The 21,301-nt window shown below is 40.6% G+C and overlaps 1 protein-coding gene across 2 annotated transcripts in view; it reads left to right on the top strand.

The window, feature by feature from the left end:
- Nucleotides 1-9,944: 9,944 nt before the first annotated feature.
- The window catches only part of ATPsyngamma (ATP synthase, gamma subunit), a 100,849-nt gene continuing 89,492 nt past the window's right edge, over nucleotides 9,945-21,301 (top strand). Inside the window, exons 1-3 of one of the 2 annotated variants that reach the window (XM_071693980.1) lie at nucleotides 9,945-10,102; nucleotides 11,086-11,272; nucleotides 16,432-16,613. In XM_071693980.1, coding sequence (XP_071550081.1) covers nucleotides 10,068-10,102; nucleotides 11,086-11,272; nucleotides 16,432-16,613 — 404 coding nt within the window. In that variant the 5' untranslated portion in view covers nucleotides 9,945-10,067. The remainder of the gene's footprint in view (nucleotides 10,103-11,085; nucleotides 11,273-16,431; nucleotides 16,614-21,301) is intronic. The other variant, XM_071693971.1, reaches the window with a different exon arrangement.

The raw sequence follows: 21,301 nt of genomic DNA, 5'->3' as shown, positions 1-21,301 counted from the left end.
TTAATATATTCCATATTCCTACATCAACTACACTAAATATCCTAATTTCATAAGAAGGCGAGGAGGAAGTAATGTCTTCATATATAATATCTTTAACTATGAACCTCAATTATTGTCCCAGACGTTATGCCTATACACGTGAATTTACTCTGGGTGCTAACCAGGTTTCCAGGAAAGCATTTGTAACTATCAAAAGTCAATTAACGCTATAGTAGGAGCTTATTTTCTTACATAGACATTACAAGTAACTACGGTGTTAAAAGTGTAGCACAGTAGCAATATAATGATTTGAAGCCATAAGTCATTTGTCTGTTACCGCTGAGCATTGTGGGTATTAAACGTGAACTCGTTACTGGTTCGTGTTTTATGAAACACTCGATTTCAAATCTTCAGTGTTCCGAACTACAAACCTTTGACTCCTTTTATAAATTCACACGAAAATAAGCATAATATAGATTTGTAAGTAGTAACAAACCTATATTTACATCTCTCTCACTAAAATATGGTTTCATGAATGAAACAGCGAGTACTTCAAATGAATATATGTTGAATAAATCTTACAAATCATACTTACATTAACAGAAGTGTGAATATTTTGACCACCCTCGAGGCTGCAAATCATGATGTAATTCATATTTTTTCTACTTTCATTAAGTATACCTGTGCTTAAGGTTTAGAAACAAATGTTCAGATGAGAAAAATAACAAAGCGATAATGATTATGTAAGAGAGTCTTACATAACATTATGCTCAATGGAAGGGCAAAGCATGAAACATTGGCGATTGGGTTATTCCTGCATCTGGGTATGTCAAACGGCCAGCTGGGTTTTTATGCCCACTTAATCTTATTCTTACCTGTGAAGTGAAATCTTGTGTCTTTACTTAATGAGCGTTTTAAGATACACTATATACATTCCATCATTTGCCCTTAAGCAGCACCTTCCGAAGCATTAGAGATACTTGGAAAAATAAGTAGGGTCTGTATCAATTGATAAATTTGTTAATCTATAGATTTAACAAATGTTTTCTGATACCTTATACTCCTTGATATTGCACTTTGTTGGTAAGCTTGTTGCTGCCCAAATTTAGAATCTTCCTTTAAGCATGTTCTTAAATAGGAACAGAATGTGGCACATGCACTTGACTCTCATCTTCGTAACAGAGACCATAAAAAGAATTGATCTCAAAAATATATTTCATGGGTCACATGCATGGTGAGAGTGTATGTGGTCTTAACACCCGAAGGTGTTAAAAATTTTTCGGTTGGTGGATGTAGCTTACGTTGACGGCCTTAATGACCCTGCAGTTGATAGGTCTAAAGCCCAAAATACTAACCAACCAACATATTTAAGATATCCCAGCAACAGACGGAAATTACTGTGCGTAATTACATGAACGACATATTTTCAGAAGACGGGCAAAAGAAAATTGTATCGTTATCAGCGGAGCGGATATCATAATTCAGTCACTTGAATGTTATCCGTTATGGTAATTCTAAAGGCAGCGGGGCTCAGCCCCCCCCCCCCCCTCCCCATTTTGTTTAGACTTAATTGTATAGAATTGCAGTATGCTGCATCGTCGCCTTCACATCACTGGCTCCAGTGATCCCCTACCACTTTTTTGAAAATTATCTCTGTTATAGTTATGAATAGCAGGGATACTAAAAAAAATATTTACATATTCTTCCAGAATATGCATATAAATATTAATGCACAGAAAAATATTCATCCAGCACTCTCCCCCCAAAAAATGCATGTAACAAAAAAGCCTACCTAAAAACACCATAAAAGAGAAAATAAAAACCAAGATATAGCGGATAGTCTAGGACTCTAATCGACAACAATGATGTAAATCTTCCCGTCACTGAAGGAATTGCTACTTTGCATCCATGGTGCCCCATTCTTCTATAAACATGTAACAATCCAGTGTCGCTCCACAAAGTGTTACCAAACTGACGGCGACTTTGCGTGGTGGCAGATAACCTTACCTGTACTCCCAATCTCCAAGGGAATGAACTTGGCGGCCCATCCCACGGATGGACAAACAGTGGGAGGCACCAATCAGCGACGTTTCTTGTTTCCTTGAGCCACACCACCTTCGTGATCTGTCCTTCCGGTCTCTTACCAGTGCATCACCGTAAGACGACAGTCGGACAGTTGACTGTGTATCAATCCGATACCAAAGGTCTTGGCCATGTGACTTCAGACTCAAGCTACCGTTAGGGCGACTCCTCCATAAGTAGAAGTCGCCTACTTGACTCCTTATGTTCCCTCTTCCTGGCCTGTTTCCTTATGCTGACTCATCTCCAGTGTTTACCTTCGGCAGGACCTGCATGGGTCATCGCATCAGCCCGTCACTAGAAGCAGCTTGAACAACCTAAGCACAAACCGGCAGCCCCGACTCACTCCAGGAGCCGTAGCGCACGCCAGACTTATCTCCTACAGGAGCTCCACATAGACTCGACAACCGTGCATCTCTCCCATGCGCTTCTGCTTCACTTCATGCACTTTCACCAGCACCCAGTGACCCCCGCCAAAACTTTCTTGTCTCAACCTATTTTGACCTCTCCTTCCCCCCATAATTCTTCACCTTCTATAGCTCTATGCTTTAGCTACGTAGCGTGTACATTACCGAATAAAGCATGGTTGTTGTTATGTTTTCGTATCCCTTTCTCAGTTGCACAAACCACAACCCATAAGAACTCTCGCTAAAATGGAAATCCATGGAGCTAATTGAAAGAGAACTCTGAGACCATTCATCAGTACTTAATTTCAACCTTCTTTGGCGTTTGCTGTAATAATCTTTTTCCCATTGCCCTCCGAGCGTCATCCCACACATGTCCATCTTCTCGCTTGTCTTAGTCCTAGTAGAGTACCCCTGCGGCCCCAAGATGATTCCGCCTTCCTCTCCAGGGGTCCATCTCGAAAGAAAAAAAAATAATAAATGATAATAAAATGAGGAAGAAAGGTAGTAGTGTAGTGACCAGTTTCGCTTGAGACAAAGTTGCTTTTCGCGATGTGCCTTGCTAGTTGTTGTAACAACATCGATGACTGTAACAAAGTCTAAATTTCCGACACGGCAAGTGGGAAGTGCTAATGGCTGCATAGTATTTCTTCAAATTTCCCCAAAATGAGGAAATTCTTTATCGTCAGCTGAATAAGTTTCGCCATCACGAAAACTTTTGCCGAAATCTGGACATTGTCACAGCAAACTCTTATTGCTACAAAAGTTTCACATAGATTAAAACTTGAGAGGTTTAGGTTTAGAAAGTAAACACACCGCATGTTGATATATTTTATTTTTACACGGGACCTACATTGGACAGCACATTTGCTTGGATCCTATACATATGTAGAAGGGTTCAATCTACCTGATTTGAAACCCTGCTCTACACATCGTCTTGCAGGGCGACGGTCTTGGGTGTGATGCGTTAGTTTATGCTTTTCCATCGTCTAATGGTTTGCGTTACTGACCCTGAGTCATTTCGAGCCCGTGTGGGTTTGAACTTTGAATCATGGGCGCAGCAGTCGTCCCACACCCAACCCAGGTGTTCATCCTACCTTTGGGGCGGGTTAATAATTATATTCCTGGGTAAGTCTGGTGCATGTATATGTATACACATATAGAAGTGAATGAATGGTACTTATACAAATGGTTAATCCTGGATAACAAGTGCAAAATTCTCTCCGCAACGCCGGTCATAAGTTACTCATCTTTCGCTCTGCAGCAAGTTTCTATTTTCACCGGCTGTCTAAGCTTTGCATCATGTCTGGGGCAAGTGGTGAGCAGAAACATGAGAAGATTTTGGCTAAGGAAGAAAAGACTGTACTAATAAGCTACACAGACGACGACCTGCAGCTTTCTAGTAGCGATTCAGAAGCAGATGATCCGCTGCCGACAACATTGGAAGTGACAGTTTTCAAGAGGTGATTAATGAGAAGGAAAAAGAAGAGGAGGCAAGAGCTAGCGGAGCAAAGTGAAGGAAGTGATAGTGACGAGATTCAGAACGACGGGAAGAAAAATATTCATACGTTGAAGAAAGCAGAAGGAATAATTCAACTGGGAACCGAACGCAGCAGGTTAATCGAATTAATCCTGGTGACGGAACCAATGAGACGAGCAACCTGGGTGGAGGGAACAGCTCAGATAGGAGGTTGAACTTTGCAAGTGACTTACGCATGACATTCTGTAAGCGATTGCTGTGGGCTGCTATGCTGGGTAGGCAGTATAAAAAGTTTTACCTCTGCTTGAGGAAGATCGTAATAATTTCTATCTGACTTTGGCTGGGGATGAAGCAGGAAAGTTTCTGACGACGACAGGGTTTGAGGAGGTGATATTAACGATACTCCGAGACACGGAACAACGTACCAAGGTGATTTTGTTCGTGTATACAGCTATACTAGATCCTGATTTCCTTCTTGATGATACACGATTCGTATCGGTAAAGCGACATGAAAACCGGGGTGAAAAGAACCAAATGGTAGGCTTGATGAAGGGAGACGTTTCGGATATATTTATCTCTGGAATAGGATATAGGAGAATTACCAAGTTCTTTGAACACCTTGTTTTGTATCGCAAGTGCAGTAGGTGGGGTTGAATGGCCTGAAAATGCCAAAGAGAATATCGGTGTCGTTACCGTGGAAAAAAATCATAATTCAATGGAATTTGGAAATAAAGTCTGGGTAACTTGTGACGTCCTGTTGCAACCGTGGCGGTGCGCATAATGCAGATTCACCAATTTGCAGACTGCAACAGATCACAGGTGAGCGGCGCCCAGTGGCAGTCCATGAAGGAAGTGAAGCAGTGGAAAAGGAGGATGGATAAGGAGTTACATAAAAGACAACGCTAACTTCAACTGAAAACGTGTGGAAGAAAAGAATGGAACAGAATGACACGTTGAAGGTGAAAAGAAAATGCAAGGGTTGCACCGAAAACTACTTCAGTAGATAAGGTAAATGTACTCAGTGATGTGTATGGCGTAGTAGTTGAACTCCGGTAAGAAATTCAGGCACTTAGGAAGAAGGTAGCGGATAATCAGAATGTAATTGCTAATCGTGAACACAGAAAGGTTGAGGGGGGGGGGGGGTTGATAATAAGTGATAAATACTAACAAACCATCCTCGCTCTGGGGGATCGGAAATGTTGAGAGGCAAGAAATAACCCAAAGGTGGTCTGACATCCCTGAAGTATTACATGATAAGGTATTAATTCGAATGTAAGATGTGATGGAACAATTTGTGAATGAGAGAATAAGGTTACTTTCATTGTAAATAGGGGAAATGGAAGACCATAAGTCAAGTATCCTTTCATGGAATGTAGGTAGCTCATGTATAAAGTGGATTTTATAGCTGTACAAGGAACGAGCACGAAGGATGGTAGTTTAATGAATTTGCGTGCATCATCGTTAGTGAATACGTCTTGGAAATTTGTGTGACTGTCTCCAGTCCACTGTTAAGTGCTTTAATTTCATGTACATATTCACTTTACAGTAGAATATCTAGAAATATGAAGGGCATGGTAAAGGTCACCCTTATCAAAATGTTATTCACATTCTAAATATGAAGGGCGTGGCACAGGTCACCTTTATCAAAATGTTATTCACATGATTTTGTATATTTTGCCGAAATGACCTGTATATACAGGATGTCCCGGGAAATCACTGCCAAACTTCAAGGGGGGTAACTCCGTAACTATTGGGAACTGGACATGTGTTGATGTAACATTGTTTACTTAGAATTACCTAAATAAAAGATGAAAGCTGGCCGATGTTTCCTGGGACCCCACTGTATAGTGTTATCATAGTGTGCGGTAACTTCATGTTCAACAGTTATGGATAATCTAGCTGGAGGACGTGGACCACGTTCACCTAACACTCGAGCCAATCGCCCGGAGGTGATATCCAAGAGATCATGGGTATCATTAAGGGTGAAGGACATGTCGAGAGGAAGCCAAAGTCCGGTCTCCCTCGTGTCACGATGCAAGGCTCCTCCATGCTGTCAGGGAAGCCCCCAAAACGATGGCGATAACCTGGAAGAGGGATTTATGACCGGTGTTATCCAGTGACCACAAGACGTGGTAAACATGAGGCAGGGCTGAAGTCCCGTGTTCCAGCAGTGAAGGAAGAGTTAACAGGGGTCACCAAGACGGGACGACTGCGTTTTGTTGAGTAGCACATCCGTTTTGGTTTAAATTTTTGGAAGAAGATAATCAATACAAATGAGGAGACCTTTTCATCTGGGATAGCTACTGAGAGACACTGCTGGAGACCTTTAGATACTATGTATAAACCCATGAATATTCAAGTGAGGGCAAGAAGTGGTAGGGGTGACTCATTTCATGGATGGATGTGGGCCTGGGGTCCTAAAGAGCTGGTCACAATCGACGGACATTTAAGTGCTGAAGATTACATTCATATTTTACAAACCTTTGTTATCCTTTGTCCGAGCATATGCCTGCCCAGAACCGCACAGAATCTTACTAGTGCAGGACCGCTCACTATACATACAAGCCGGGCAGTCACTGTGGTTCAGTCGTCACCCAGTTTCAGGTTATTGACTATCCTGCAAAGGGGTGCGTTTGTAACCCCATCGGAAACCTGTGGAGAATTATTGTTCGGGAGTCGAGTGTCCCAGAGAAGACCAAGGAGTCAGTGAAGAGGAAAGCGATGGAGGTGTGGGAGCGCATACGACGTCGTTCTGACATCTGCATAAAACTAGTGAATTCTGTTCCAGCCCGACTGCAGGAGGTTATTGAGGCCGAAGGTGGCTGGACAAAGTATTAGTGAAACCATTTGCACTGGGAAATGATTCAAAATAAAGATTAATTAGGGTCTACTCTCTACTAGTTTCTGAGTGTTTAAAAGAATATACAAGAGAATATTGTAATATACGTATGTAATGGCAAGGTGAGGGGATCATGTAAAAAAGTATTAAATGAACTCATTATTTCTATATGAATTAATACTGGCTAACAGTACTCACATTATTATCAGTGATATTTATGCTACTATAATGTTGACTGTTTGCCGAATATGATAGGACTTATTGTTCCCATTTATTATGTTTGCTTTAGTCCTTTCAAGGTGATGTTTTATCTGTAATCATACTGCATAACTAGATCGTGACCGTCCGATGTTTGCAACGCTTAATTGCTAACATGCTATTATTGTGAACCATTATATTGCGAATGCATGTCATGCAGGTGTATGACATTTCAAAGTTTGTAAATAATTCCTTCCTATGCATGTCATGCAGGTGTATGACATTTCAAAGTTTGTAAATAATTCCTTCCTATGCCCGTGTGCTATGAGTGTGAGTGTTGTGGTGGTGGGATGTGAGCCGAACCACCGCGGTCCCTCGTTACTAAACAGTTAGATTTAGCTGCGTCTGATCACCTGGCCTCGGCATATACCCAGCCAGGGGATGTCGAAACTTTTGATTGCGGGTGTACATAGGGTATATGTCCAACAGTAAAGTAAGAGATGCATTATCTGCAGAATGCATGTAAAGGACGTTTAAGACCATTAAGAGTCCCTATTCTAAGAATGGTTTATATCACCACTAAGCAACTCCCATCCTCATAATGTGCAATAGGAAGGCTACTCAAAAGCTTAAAGTTATTCAAAACGAAGCCATGAGAATCATTCTAGGTTGTCAACAATACTAGAATTAAATGAGAAGGGGTTAGATATACCAAGTATAGAAGAGAGAGTAAAGGAACTTGCTGTAGCTGCTACTCTTAGGAACATAAGGAGAGGAGATAATAGGTTGTCCCGTGCAATAGTGTGATTAAATGGAAGAAAGAAATATTGTTTTTCATTCCAACGTTATCTGAGATTCAAGCCATGGCAGGAGTGACGCATTGCAATAAATATCTTACAGCTTGAAGGGAAAAAAGATGATTGGCATCCAGTTATTTACGAAATGTCTTTTTAGAAAAGATGAAGTTTTCCTAGACGAAATGTTGTACATATATATTGTGATGGATCAGTGTTAAATAACGGTCAACCGGGATGTGATGTTTTTACAAGGGATTTTTTTCTCTCAATGTTCTGCCCATGTAACAATTTGTAAAAGAATTAGTATCAACACATTCACGCTGGTTGACCTTCATGCAATTTGTGAAGGACTTCAGGTTGCTATTGAGATGTGTAAAATTTTAAAGAAAATTGTTGATAGAAGTGCACTTGAGGTTTTTCATAGGAGAAATCCATGTAACTTTCATATTGTTCATATTTGGAAATGACTGGTCATAGTAATGCAAGAAATGGAGTGTAATAAGTTGTATAGATTCCATTACATGTAGGGATTCACTTGAATGAAATGGCTCACAAACTGGCCATAAATGCTGCATATACAGAGTGTTAAAAAACGATAGGTACAAAATTTGACAGTAGACAGGGACACTCAAAGCAAACACTTTTTCAAGAACACCAAAAATTGCAAAACTAGTTAGTTTTCGAGATACTGAGCTTTAAAGTTTTAACTTGACACCTATTCACAAGCATTTTCGTTTCTAACAGATGATATAGTGAAAAATGAAACAAATATTGTGTAAACATGTATTATCGATCACGATCTACAATAGCTGTTCGAAGTGTCTGCCTTCTGCTTCAATGCAGACCTGACACCTCCTCTGACAGGACTGCTGGACACGAGACAACATTCTTGGATCTGCAATGATATCTTGATTAGACAAATGTGCCATGTTGTTACCACGACGTGCAACGGTGAACTAATTCGTAAACACTGAGTACTGCCACACCTTAATCAACAGAGTGTTGCCAGATTGTAAGCTAATATTACATTTAAAGTTTACAGTTCAGACATACCAAAGTTAAAACTTTAAAGCTCGGTATCTCGAAAACTAACTAGTTTTGCAATTTTTTGGTATTCTTGAAATAGTGTTTGCTTTGGGTGTCCCTGTCTACTGTCAAATTTTGTACCTATCGTTTTTTAACACCCTGTATATAACATTAATAATGTAAGTTTAAGAACAATAAAGAATGAAATGGAAAGAAAAAGAAAAGAATGGAAACATGCAAGAAAAGTGATTGCCATAGGCAGAGAGTTTTCAGCATCATTTGTTTTACAAAGCACCAATGTAACCTACAGGACTAACTTACCGTCTGTTGATACTGTCATAATGAGACTAGGAGTTGGGATACAAATATTATTGGCAGGTAAGTGGAGGGTGGGTCAGTCTTGCCAACTATGTCATATGAGGGGTGCTCATACACTCATACACTATGGCATTATGTATTAGAATGTGGAAAATCCAACAATATAGGAACACTGAGATCACTTCTCTAAAAAGAACAAATTTGTTGGTTGATTAATAATGGAAAAATTAAAGTGACTCTTGCAATATATAAAAATTTTGCTCCAAGGGTGACTTTGTTTTTATGTAAGATTGTATGATTTTGCATGTCAAAACTAGTTGTATTTCAATTTCATTACTGTAAATAATGCAATGGATAAGGTACTTTTTGTTGTGTCCTATTGTTATGACATTCAGAATATTCGTAAGCCCAAAAGGGATGACAAAGATGAGGGTGGAGAGTTGTACACTACCCTGTCCTTTTGATGTAATTATTGTCAATGCAACATTTCACTTTCAGTTTGCGCAACACATTCTTCAATCACCTATGAAATCTCTACTGCAACAGTTTATTGTTTGTTTCCAGAGACACTACACATTTATCAGCTTTTCCATATTGTTTATAAATAAATCAAACCACATGAAGCTTTCTTACTTGTCTCAGTGTTCTACCTAATTCTGTATTATACAGCTGCATGCTTATATGTGAGACATAACTAGTTTAGAAAAATGCGAAGCAGTCAAGTTTTAAAAAGTTTCACCGCATGGAAGTCTCATCCTGGAGCCATTCACTGCATAACAAAATGTTTTTGAAATGACTATTTACTGTTACTATCCACTAGATGAATGAAACAGAATATGAACCATGAATGAATCAGCGAGCAGTGTTCAAGGTCTCGAGACGCTGGTCGACGCATATGAAGCCCCAACTTCCCTCCCGGTGTTCTTCGGGTCTTCTACCAAACCAAGATGTTTCACCGGGCTACCCTTCTCGTGCCTTACAAGTAAGAATTTGAATGTATATTAAGTGATTAACCCACTGACACACCTTTCAGTGTTCGAAACTAAGTATCTATGAAGATGTTAACGAAAACCAGCTTGTGTGATGTGCGCTTTATGTACTATATAAAGAAACTTAATATGGCCTCCATGGCCGGTCGGCATCAGCTGATCCACTAATATGTAAACATGACCAGAAAATGGATTTACAGGTGTAAATTGGGATGAAAAGGGATAAAGGATGAGTTTATTGGTACATAATGGGATGGTAGGGATGGTAAGGGTTTCATTAGCTGAAAATCTTGTATGCTGATATTTCTTAGTCATATCTATCATAGCCTTAAAAATTATTGGCAAAAACGTAAAATAGTTATTAGAGATGTGCCACTACTTAAATATTACTAGGCTAGTATTGAAGCTCGTTTTGGTACCATACGAGTATAATGGCACAATATGAATAACTGGTTTGGATGTGAAGTGCATTAATGGTATTCGTATGTAATAAACCAGAGGCGTATGATTTGTTACAAAATTATTTTCCCCAGGAATAGTAATATGATGGGGAATTTTGACTAAAGTGTCAGGTAAAACTAATTGACACGTGTATCGATTAATTTATTGTACAACTAATTTAACATGGGATGGTGAGGACATTCTGGCCCTTATTGAAAATTTGTTGTCTTTAAGGTTTGACGTGTGTAAGGTTAGATTTACCAAATGCACATAATTATGGGGAAGGGCTCTTCAGTGCAGGTAAAGTATGGAATTGGATATACAGAATTTCAATCTTAGATAATCTCTAAGTAAGAGGCTTTGATTCTTGGGCCCCTATGTAATTTATCCTAATATTATTCAGTAAATGTTTCATTCATCAGATCACATCTTATTCAGAATATAGACATTGATAGTGTTTTGTACATTTACTGAGGTATGTTTTAAAAGATAAGAGATTTATATACAGCATTGTAATTAACTGATGTCTAAATAGTGGGCAGCAGCAGGTGCGGGGGATGGCCACCCTGAAGGCCATTGCCCTGCGTTTGAAGTCAGTCAAGAACATCCAGAAGATCACGCAGTCAATGAAGATGGTGTCAGCAGCTAAATATGCAAAAGCTGAAAGGGAATTAAAGCCTGCTCGACCGTATGGTGCTGGAGCCACTGCTTTCTATGAGAAGGTGATTCAGTAACTCAATTGTACTCCAAGCATTAGTATAAGTTTTTTGCAACTGATTTCATAAGCTTTTAAGCACTTGCATCTTTTGAGTTTATGAATGTAGAAAAAAGTGAATTGAGTTATTTTTGTTACTTTTAAGAAGTTTGATATTGGCATTGTGATACTATGTCTATTTATGTCTCTGATGCCAGTTACATTTGGAACTCCCTTAAGTGGTGACCATGGCAATAGTCTCCATTTCTAGTTAACCCTGGTGCTGCTTCTTATCCTTTAGTGCCTCACCCTTAACAGGCCACTGGCAGAGGGAAACCGTAGTGCAGTGTTTGCAGAGGCTCCTTCCTAATGTTCCTACTGATTACATCTACCTAATGTTTCTACTTAGTACTTCTACCAAATGCTTCTGCCTAATGCTCCTGCTTAAATGTTCCTACTTACTCCTACTATCTACTGCTCTTACCATTTTGCCAGAAGGTAGGGCTAGTGCATAGTGCTCATTACAGGAACATCTAGAGTTATGAAGAGTGAGCTTTGTGAGTTAAGCGTTGTCAAGTGTTATGTATGACAAGGAGAGATTGTATGTTTTTGGACGGAATGCCAGTAGTCCAATTTTGCGTAGGCAGAAAGAAAAGACAGCTACCTTGGTCAGAGGAGTGCAGCTTGACGATCACTGTGATACTTGTGCATTTTGATTTGATTTTCTTGTTTTATGCATACTTACATATACATTATAAGGATATGTGCAAAATTATCAAATTTGTGTTGCCAGCTGTGTGGGCACTTTAAATGATAGCTTACATCAGGTGAGACTTGGTTTTATATAATTTACTTCTACATTTTTTCTGAATATTTTTTTTCATACCTGATCGCCATTTTCTGCATTAGCAAGGTAGTGCCAGGAGCAGATGAATAGAGGCTGCATCCGTTTACATCCATTTTTTAGATTTCGTGTAGTGCACCGAAACCACAGTTCCCTGTCCACAACCAGGCCCCACAGACCTTTCCATTGTTTACTCAGGATGCTTTACATGGACAGATTTACTCCGTTGAAAGTAGGTCGACCCCAGTATACCATATCGTCCCAGTACACTGTGTCTCATGTACACCTTTCACCCTCTTGCATATACAGGCCCAGATCGCTCAAATCTTTTTCAGAAACTCTACCCTTCTATCTCTAATTTGGTCTCCGCATTCTCCTTGTTTCTTCACTTTTGGCACACATCCTCAGTGTCAACCTTCCCTCACTCATTCTCTCCATATATCCATAGTACTTCAGCATACTATCTTCAGCTCTCAACTGACCCCATTCGTTTAATTACTACACTTCTCTCATACTCTTTCACTACTTTTCAGATTAAACCACCTCACACCAGATATTGTCCCCAGACATTTCATTTTTAAAACATCTACCCTTCTCCACACAACCTTATACTATAAGATAGCCCATGTCTCGCATACATATATAGCATTATTAGGACTTGTGTACCCATTTTTGCCTTCCTTCCTGGATAACATTTTCTTGTTGCACACATTCTTCAGTGCTCCTAGAACCTTTGCCTCTCTCATCCAATGATTCACTTTTGCTTCTGTGGTTCCAGTTGCTGATATGGCCACTTCCAGGTATCTAAAACACTTCATTTCCTCCAAGTTTTCTTCATTTAAACTCACATCACAACTAACCTGCCCCTCAATCCTGCTTTTATTCACATTTACTCACAACTTCTTCCTTTCACTGAGTCTTCTAAACTCAGTCACCAACAAATGTAGTTTCTCACTGGAATAGGCTACCAGTGCTGTATCATCAGCAGACAACAAATGACTCGCTTCTCTGGCCTTCTCATCTCCAACAGACTGCATACTCGCCCTTCTCTCCAAGACTCTCACATTTTTCTCCCTCACCACCCCATCCATAAACAAATGAACAACCCCTGCCACAGACCAACCTTCTATTGAAACCTTTAACTCTCCTCTCTTCCTGATCATACACTTGCCTTATGCCTTTGATTACAGCTTCTCGCTACCTCATGCAGCTTTTCTCCCATACTTTATATTCTAAAGACCTTCCCACGAGGCATCTCCCACAACTATCACCTCTTGTGCTCTCTCTTGATCCATAAATGCCATTTACAAATCCATCTGTTTCTGTAATATTTTTCACTATTTAAAGAAAATGCCTGATCCACACATCGTCGACCACTTCTGGGACAACGTTGTGCCTCCTCAATTTGATGCTTTGTTTATGCATTCACCCTTTCAGTTACTACCACCCATACAACTTGCCATGTGCATTCAGGAAACTTGTACCTCCTTGTTTTGAACATTCACCTTTATCCATCACCCCCTTACCCTTATACAGTTGCACTAAACATGCACTCTGCCAGTCCTCAGGCACCTCACCATGACCCAGACATACATTGAAAATCATTATCAACCAATCAACAACACAAGTCACCTCCTTTCTAAATAGATTCAACTGCAGTAATATCCACTCCATCCTCCTTGCTGCATTTCATCTGCTGTAATGCTTTCACCTTCTCTTATCTCTTCTCCAAACCACTCTCCATGACTGTCTCACTTTGCATTCTACCTCAACCTAAACACCCTACACTCGCCTCTGTCATCAGTACATTCAACAGTCCTTCAAAATACTCACTCCATCTCATCATTTCATTACTACCTGTTACCACTTCTTTTGCTCCCTTCACCTATGTTCCTATTTGTTCTCTTGTTTTTCTTCCAAAACATCATCTAATTCTCCCTAAAGTTTACTGCTATTGACACCAACTCTCATTTACTACTCTCTTCTTTAACATCTGCACCATCCTCTCGACCTTCTGCTGCTTTCTCATGTACATTCCTAATCATATGCATGCCTTCCCTATAAGTACTGCCCAATTGCCTCCCTTTTCTTTTTCAGTAGTCACTTTGCTACTACTTCCCACTTCTCATTAACTCCCCTTTCTAATCTGTCCGCCTCCCACATTTCGCATGCCATATATATCTCTTGCACATGCCAGAACCCACTTCCCTTGCTTCACTTACTGATTTACTCCCACTTGCCATTCTACACTCATTTTCTTGGTATTTCTTTACATGTTTATCTTCTAAGCCCACTTATTCTCACCACTCTCTTCTCAACAGTGTTTCTTCTTCTCTGAATGTTTCTACAAATCTTCACACTCAACTCCACAAGATAGTGAGAAGACAGTCCATCAACTGCTCCTCTCTACTCACTTACATCTTAAAGTCTGCTTTGCATGCCTATCCTTAAGAATGTAATCCAGTAATGCCCACTGGCCACCTATCCTGCTCACATACATATACTTGTTTATGTTCCCTATCACCGATACTTTTTCAGCACACAACTCACAAACTGTTGACCATTCCCCTTCCTAACACTAAGTATCCCATGCCCCCACCACTAATACTTGGTCTCTTACATCAGAACTTTTGATACGCTCACTCAGTTTTTCCCAAAACACTTGTCTCACATGATCTTTCTTCTTATGGCCAGGTGCATCAGCACTGATAATCACCCATCTCTTGCCATCCACTGTCATCCACATCAGTCTAAGATTTACTTACACTCTCCCACACACTCCCTCCCTCTTTCCTGTGCTTTTGTCCTGTCTCCAATCCTTGACTTTACTCAAAAGACATTTCCAAACCATTCTTCCCCATTACCCATATGATTTGTTTCACTCAGAGCTAGAACATCCAGGTTCCTTTCCCCAAATGTGCTACCTATCTCGCCTCTTTTCACATCATGGTTATATCTGCACACATTTATACACCACAGCCTGAGCTTTTGAAGAGGGTAAACACTCCCTGCTTGGCTCCTTTTGTCCTCTCTTTTAGAAATTGCAATACAAGAAGGGGCTGGGGGTTCCATTTTCCTTGCTCCTGCCCCCTTTAGTCAATTTCAACAGATGCAAGGAATATGGAGGAAGAATTCTTTTTCCCTTATCCCATCCAATTGTTATTTCATTTTTACTGCATTCTTTCTTGTGTAGGTGTTGTATGTGGTTGTTAGGCAGCTAATGATTGTTCTGAAAACACTGCTAAGTTTTATGTCATTTGAAGCTTTGTAATATAGCATTTGCTTTTGAGAGGATGGAATGTATTAGCAGTTAAGGCATAGTTTAAAGTGGAGTGGATGAATTGTTTGTTGAGAAAATGTTAAGGGATTCTTTTTCATATCCAAATCTGGTGCAAGTTAATGTTCTGAGGGCATTTAGTACGTATTTTTTGTGTGTGTGTGTGTGTGTGTGTGTTTTGTTGCTGGTGTGGGGAGTGAATTTCTTCTGTCGTAAGTGATGCCCAGAAGGGTTTGTTTCTTCAGTGGGAGTATTAAGCTATTCAAGGTGACTAGAGGGTGTCAGCTGGATTCATGTTGGTACTTGGTGAAAAGAGTGATTGGAGATTTTTGCATAACGTATTGCTGCCTGTTTGATGTTGCTGCTGTGGTGTCAGGGTGTTGTGCTGTGATCGTGAGGTTATCTGAAGTTGGTTACTTCTTGCCAAATCAAATGGGATTCAGCAAGTTAGTGGTGTGGTATGCACAGCAATGTGAGAGTGAGATAACCTCTTTGCCCATGCTATCATACTATGATTCGCCAAGTGAAGAACATTAGTGATATGTATGCAGTACAAACTGTTGAGTACTGGTTTGCTACTTTTTCATTTTAAATATGGCCTCAAAGCACAAAGCATAAAGGAATGGTTAGAAAGAGGAAGCTTGTGGAGTTATTGATTAACAGAAAGCATGGGAGTTGAATGGGTGAAGGAAAATGTATATGAGTGAGGTGGACAAGGGTAAATGGTATACAGAGATTGAGATGGGAGAAGATATTGAGAAGCATTTCAGATCAAGGAGGAAGTGGAATGATAGTGAGAAGTGTTTACTGTGGAACTTTGCAAAGTTAGAGCAGTACATATGGTGGCACTTCTGGGTAGGCAGGAACTAAATTGTGCCAAGTGGCATATATGACTTGTGTTAGGTACAGTTAGGGTCTGACTTGTGGGTGCTCATTGATATCTCACCCCAGTTTTAGAGGAAGTTTTGTTTGGATTAACAAAATTATTTTCTTTGAAACATCTTTTAGGTGTACAAATCTGATACATGATGTTTCATGAAATGCTTTCTTCCTTTACACATGACAGGCAGAGGTAAAGGCAGAGGAGGATAAACCCAGCCAGTTGATTATTGCTTGTAGCAGTGATCGTGGTCTTTGTGGTGCCATTCACTCGAGTATCTGCAAGCATATAAAAGCTGAGCTCGCAGAGGATGCCTCCAATGCAGCTATCCTCTGTATTGGTGATAAGTCTCGTGCTCAGCTTGCCAGGTTAGTATAACATGTTTATTTTTCATCATTCCCTGTCTCAGGTGATGTGTTGATATTTTTCATTTCATAATTTTTGTCAGAGCATTACACAGAACTATAATAGCAAGAAGGATGAATAAGTGAACTCTTATTAAAGATCAAGACAGTAAGTATATTTTCTTGTATTTGTATTAGTAATGTATGTCATGTAATGTTTTCTATGCAGTAGCATAATGGTCCATGCATGACATTTATATTAAATTGGTTTGGTCACATGGAGAGAATGAGTGAGGAAAGATTGACAAAGAGGATATATGTGTCAGAGGTAGAGGGAACGAGGAGAAGTGGGAGACCAAATTGGAGGTGGAAAGATGGTGAAAAAGATTTTGAGTGATTGGGGCCTGAACATGCAGGAGGGTGAAAGGCGTGCAAGGAATAGAGTGAATTGGAACGATGTGGTATACCGGGGTCGATGTGCTGTCGAAGGATTGAACCAGGGCATGTGAAGCATCTGGGGTAAACCATGGAAAGTTCTGTGGGGCCTGGATGTGGAAAGGGAGCTATGGTTTCCGTGCATTATTACATGACATCTAGAGACTGAGTATGAACGAATGTGGCCTTTGTTGTCTTTTCCTAGCGCTGAGTATGAACGAATGTGGCCTTTGTTGTCTTTTCCTAGCGCTACCTCGCGCACATGAAGGGGGAGGGGGTTTTTATTTCATGTGTGGCGAGGTGGCAGTGGGAATGAATAAAGGCGGACGGTATGAATTATGTACATGTGTATATATGTATATGTCTGTGTGTGTATATATATGTATACGTTGAGATGTATAGGATGTATATGTGCGTGTGGATGTGTATGTATATACATATGTATGTGTGTTGGTTGGGCCATTCTTTCGTCTGTTTCCTTGCACTTCATCTAATGCGGAGACAGCGACAAAGCAAAATAAATAATAAATATGTAAGGATGGAGTGAAAAGATTTTGATCGGGGCCTGAACATGCAGGAGGGTGAGAAACGTGCAAGGAATAGAGTGCATTGGAACGATGTGGTATACTGGGGTTGATGTGCTGTCAATGGATTGAACTAGGGCATGTGAAGTGTCTGGGGTAAACCATGGAAAGTTTTATGGGGCCTAGATGTGGAAAGGGAGCTGTGGTTTGGGTGCATTACACATGACAGCTAGAGACTGAGTGTGAATGAATGTGGCCTTTGTTGTCTTTTCCTAGTGCTACCTCACGTGTGTGTGGGGGGAGGGGGGATTGCCATTTCATGTGTGGCAGGGTGGCAACGGGAATGGCTAAGGGCAGCAAGTATGAATATGTAAATATGTAATGTATTTGTCTGTGTATGTATATGTATGTATACATTGAAATGTATCCTGTTCTATCCTATTCTATCCCTGGGGATAGGGGAGAAAGAATAATTCCTACACATTCCTCACATGTCGTAGAAGGCAACTAAAGGGGACGGGAGCAGGGAGCTGGAAACCCTTCCCTTCTTGTATTTTAACTTTCTAAAAGGGGAAACAGAAGGAGTCACGCGGGGAGTGCTCATCCTCCTCGAAGGCTCAGATTGGGGTGTCTAAATGTGTGTGGATTTAACCAAGATGAGAAAAAAGGAGAGAGAGGTTGCATGTTTGAGGAAAGGAACCTGGATGTTTTGGCTCTGAGTGAAACGAAGCTCAAGGGTAAAGGGGAAGAGTGGTTTGGGAATGTCTTGGGAGTAAAGTCAGGGGTTAGTGAGAGGACAAGAGCAAGGGAAGGAGTAGCACTACTCCTGAAAGGAGTGGTGGGAGTATGTGATAGAGTGTAAGAAAGTAAACTCTAGATTGATATGGGTAAAACTGAAAGATGATGGAGAGAGATGTGTGATTATTGGTGCATATGCACCTGGGCATGAGAAGAAAGATCATGAGAGGCAAGTGTTTTGGGAGCAGCTGAATGAGTGTGTTAGTAGTTTTGGTGCACGAGACCAGGTTATAGTGATGGGTGATTTGAATGCAAAGGTGGGTAATGTGGCAGTTGAGGGAATAATTGGTGTACATGGGGTGTTCAGTGTTGTAAATGGAAATGGTGAAGAGCTTGTAGATTTATGTGCTGAAAAAGGACTGGTGATTGGGAATACCTGGTTTAAAAAGAGAGATATATATAAGTATACACATGTAAGTAGGACAGATGGCCAGAGAGCGTTATTGGGTTATGTGTTAATTGATAGGTGCACGAGAGAGACTTTTGGATGTTAATGTGCTGAGAGGTGCAACTGGAGGGATGTCTGATCATTATCTTGTGGAGGCGAAGGTGAAGATTTGTAGATGTTTTCAGAAAAGAAGAGAGAATGTTGGGGTGAAAAGAGTGGTGAGAGTAAGTGAGCTTGGGAAGGAGACTTGTGTGAGGAAGTACCAGGAGAGTATGAGTACGTAATGGAAAAAGGTGAGAACAAAGGACAGAAGGGGAGTGGGAGAGGAATGGGATGTATTTAGGGAAGCATTGATGGCTTGCGCAAAAGAAGCCTGTGGCATGAGAAGCGTGGGAGGTAGGTTGATTAGAAAGGGTAGTGAGTGGAGGGATGAAGTAAGATTATTAGTGAAAAAGAAGAGAGAGGCATTTGGACGATTTTTGCAAGGAAACAATGCAAATGAGTGGGAGATGTATAAAAGAAAGAGGCAGGAGGTCAAGAGAAAGGTGCAAGAGGTGAAAAAGAGGGCAAATGAGAGTTGGGGTGAGAGAGTATCATTAAATTTTAGGGAGAATAAAAAGATGTTTTGGAAGGAGGTAAATAAAGTGTGTAAGACAAGGAAACAAATGGGAATATCAGTGAAGGGGGCTAATGGGGAGGTGATAACAAGTAGTGGTGATGTGAGAAGGAGATGGAGTATTTTGAAGGTTTGTTGAATGTGTTTGATGATATGGGATAGGCAAAGGGGATAAAAGTGAGTGCTCAAATTACAGAGGTATAAGTTTGTTGAGTATTCCTGGGAAATTATATGGGAGGGTATTGATTGAGAGGGTGAAGGCATTTACAGAGCATCAGATTGGGGAAGAGCAGTGTGGTTTCAGAAGTGGTAGAGGATGTGTGGATCAGGTGTTTGCTTTGAAGAATGTATGTAAGAAATACTTAGAAAAGCAAATGGATTTGTATGTAGCATTTATGGATCTGGAGAAGGCATATGATAGAGTTGATAGAGATGCTCTGTGGAAGGTATTAAGAATATATGGTGTGGGAGGCAAGTTTTTAGAAGCAGTGAAAAGTTTTTATCGAGGATTTAAGGCATGTGTACGTGTAGGAAGAGAGGAAAGTGATTGGTTCTCAGTGAATGTAGGATTGCGGCAGGGGTGTGTGATGTCTCCATGGTTGTTTAATTTGTTTATGGATGGGGTTGTTAGGGAGGTGAATGCAAAAGTTTTGGAAAGAGGGGCAAGTTTGCAGTGTGTTGTGGATGAGAGAGCTTGGGAAGTGAGTCAGTTGTTGTTCGCTGATGATACAGCGCTGGTGGGTGATTCATGTGAGAAACTGCAGAAGCTGGTGACTGAATTTGATAAAGTGTGTGAAAGAAGAAAGCTGAGATTAAATTTGAATAATAGTAAGGTTATTAGGTACAGTAGGGTTGAGGGACAAGTCAATTGGGAGGTAAGTTTGAATGGAGAAAGAATGGTGGAAGTGAAGTGTTATAGATATCTCGGGGTGGATTTGGCAGCGGATGGAACCATGGAAGTGGAAGTGAATCATAGGGTGGGGGAGGGTGCGAAAGTTCTGGGAGCGTTGAAGAATGTTTGGAATCGAGAACATTATCTCGGAAAGCAAAAATGGGTATGTTTGAAAGAATAGTGGTTCCATCAGTGTTATATGGTTGCAAGGCGTGGGCTATAGATAGAGTTGTGCGCAGGAGGGTGGATGTGCTGGAAATGAGATGTTTGAGGACAATATGTGGTGTGAGGTGGTTTGGTCGAGTAAGTAATCATAGAGTAAGAGAGAAGTGTGGTAATAAAAAGAGTGTGGTTGAGAGAGCAGAAGAGGGTGTTTTGAAATGGTTTGGTTACATGGAGAGAATGAGTGAGGAAAGATCGACTATGAGGGTATATGTGTCAGATGTGGAGGGAACGAGGACAAGTGGAAGACCAAATTGTAGGTGGAATGATGAAGTGAAAAAGATTTTGAGTGATTGGGCCCTGAACATGCAGGAGGATGAAAGGCGTGCAAGAAATAGAGTGAATTGGAACGATGAGGTATACCGGGGTTTACATGCTGTCAGTGGATTGAACCATGGCATGTGAAGCATCTGGGGTAAACCATGGAAAGTTGTGTCGGGCCTGGATGTGGAAAGGGAGCTATGGTTTCGGTGCATTATTACATGACAGCTAGAGACTGAGTGTGAACGAATGTGGCCTTTGTTGTCTTTTCCTAGCGCTACCTCGCGCACATGAGGGGGAGGGGTTTGTTATTTCATGTGTGGCGGGATTGTGTTGGGAAGACAGTATGAATTATGTACATGTGTATATATGTCTGTGTGTATACGTTGAGATGTATAGGCATGTATATTTGCGTGTGTGGATGTGTATGTTTGTACATATGTATTTGGGTGGGTTGGGCCATTCTTTTGTCTGGTTCCTTGCGCTACCTCGCTAACGTGGGAGACAGCGACAAAGCAAAATAAAGATAAGTATAAATAAATAGATAGTGTCTGTGTGTGTATATGTATGTATACG

Source organism: Panulirus ornatus, chromosome 4, assembly GCF_036320965.1.
Source record: "Panulirus ornatus isolate Po-2019 chromosome 4, ASM3632096v1, whole genome shotgun sequence".
Taxonomy (NCBI): domain Eukaryota; kingdom Metazoa; phylum Arthropoda; class Malacostraca; order Decapoda; family Palinuridae; genus Panulirus; species Panulirus ornatus.
This window is presented reverse-complemented; position numbering and strand designations above follow the sequence as displayed.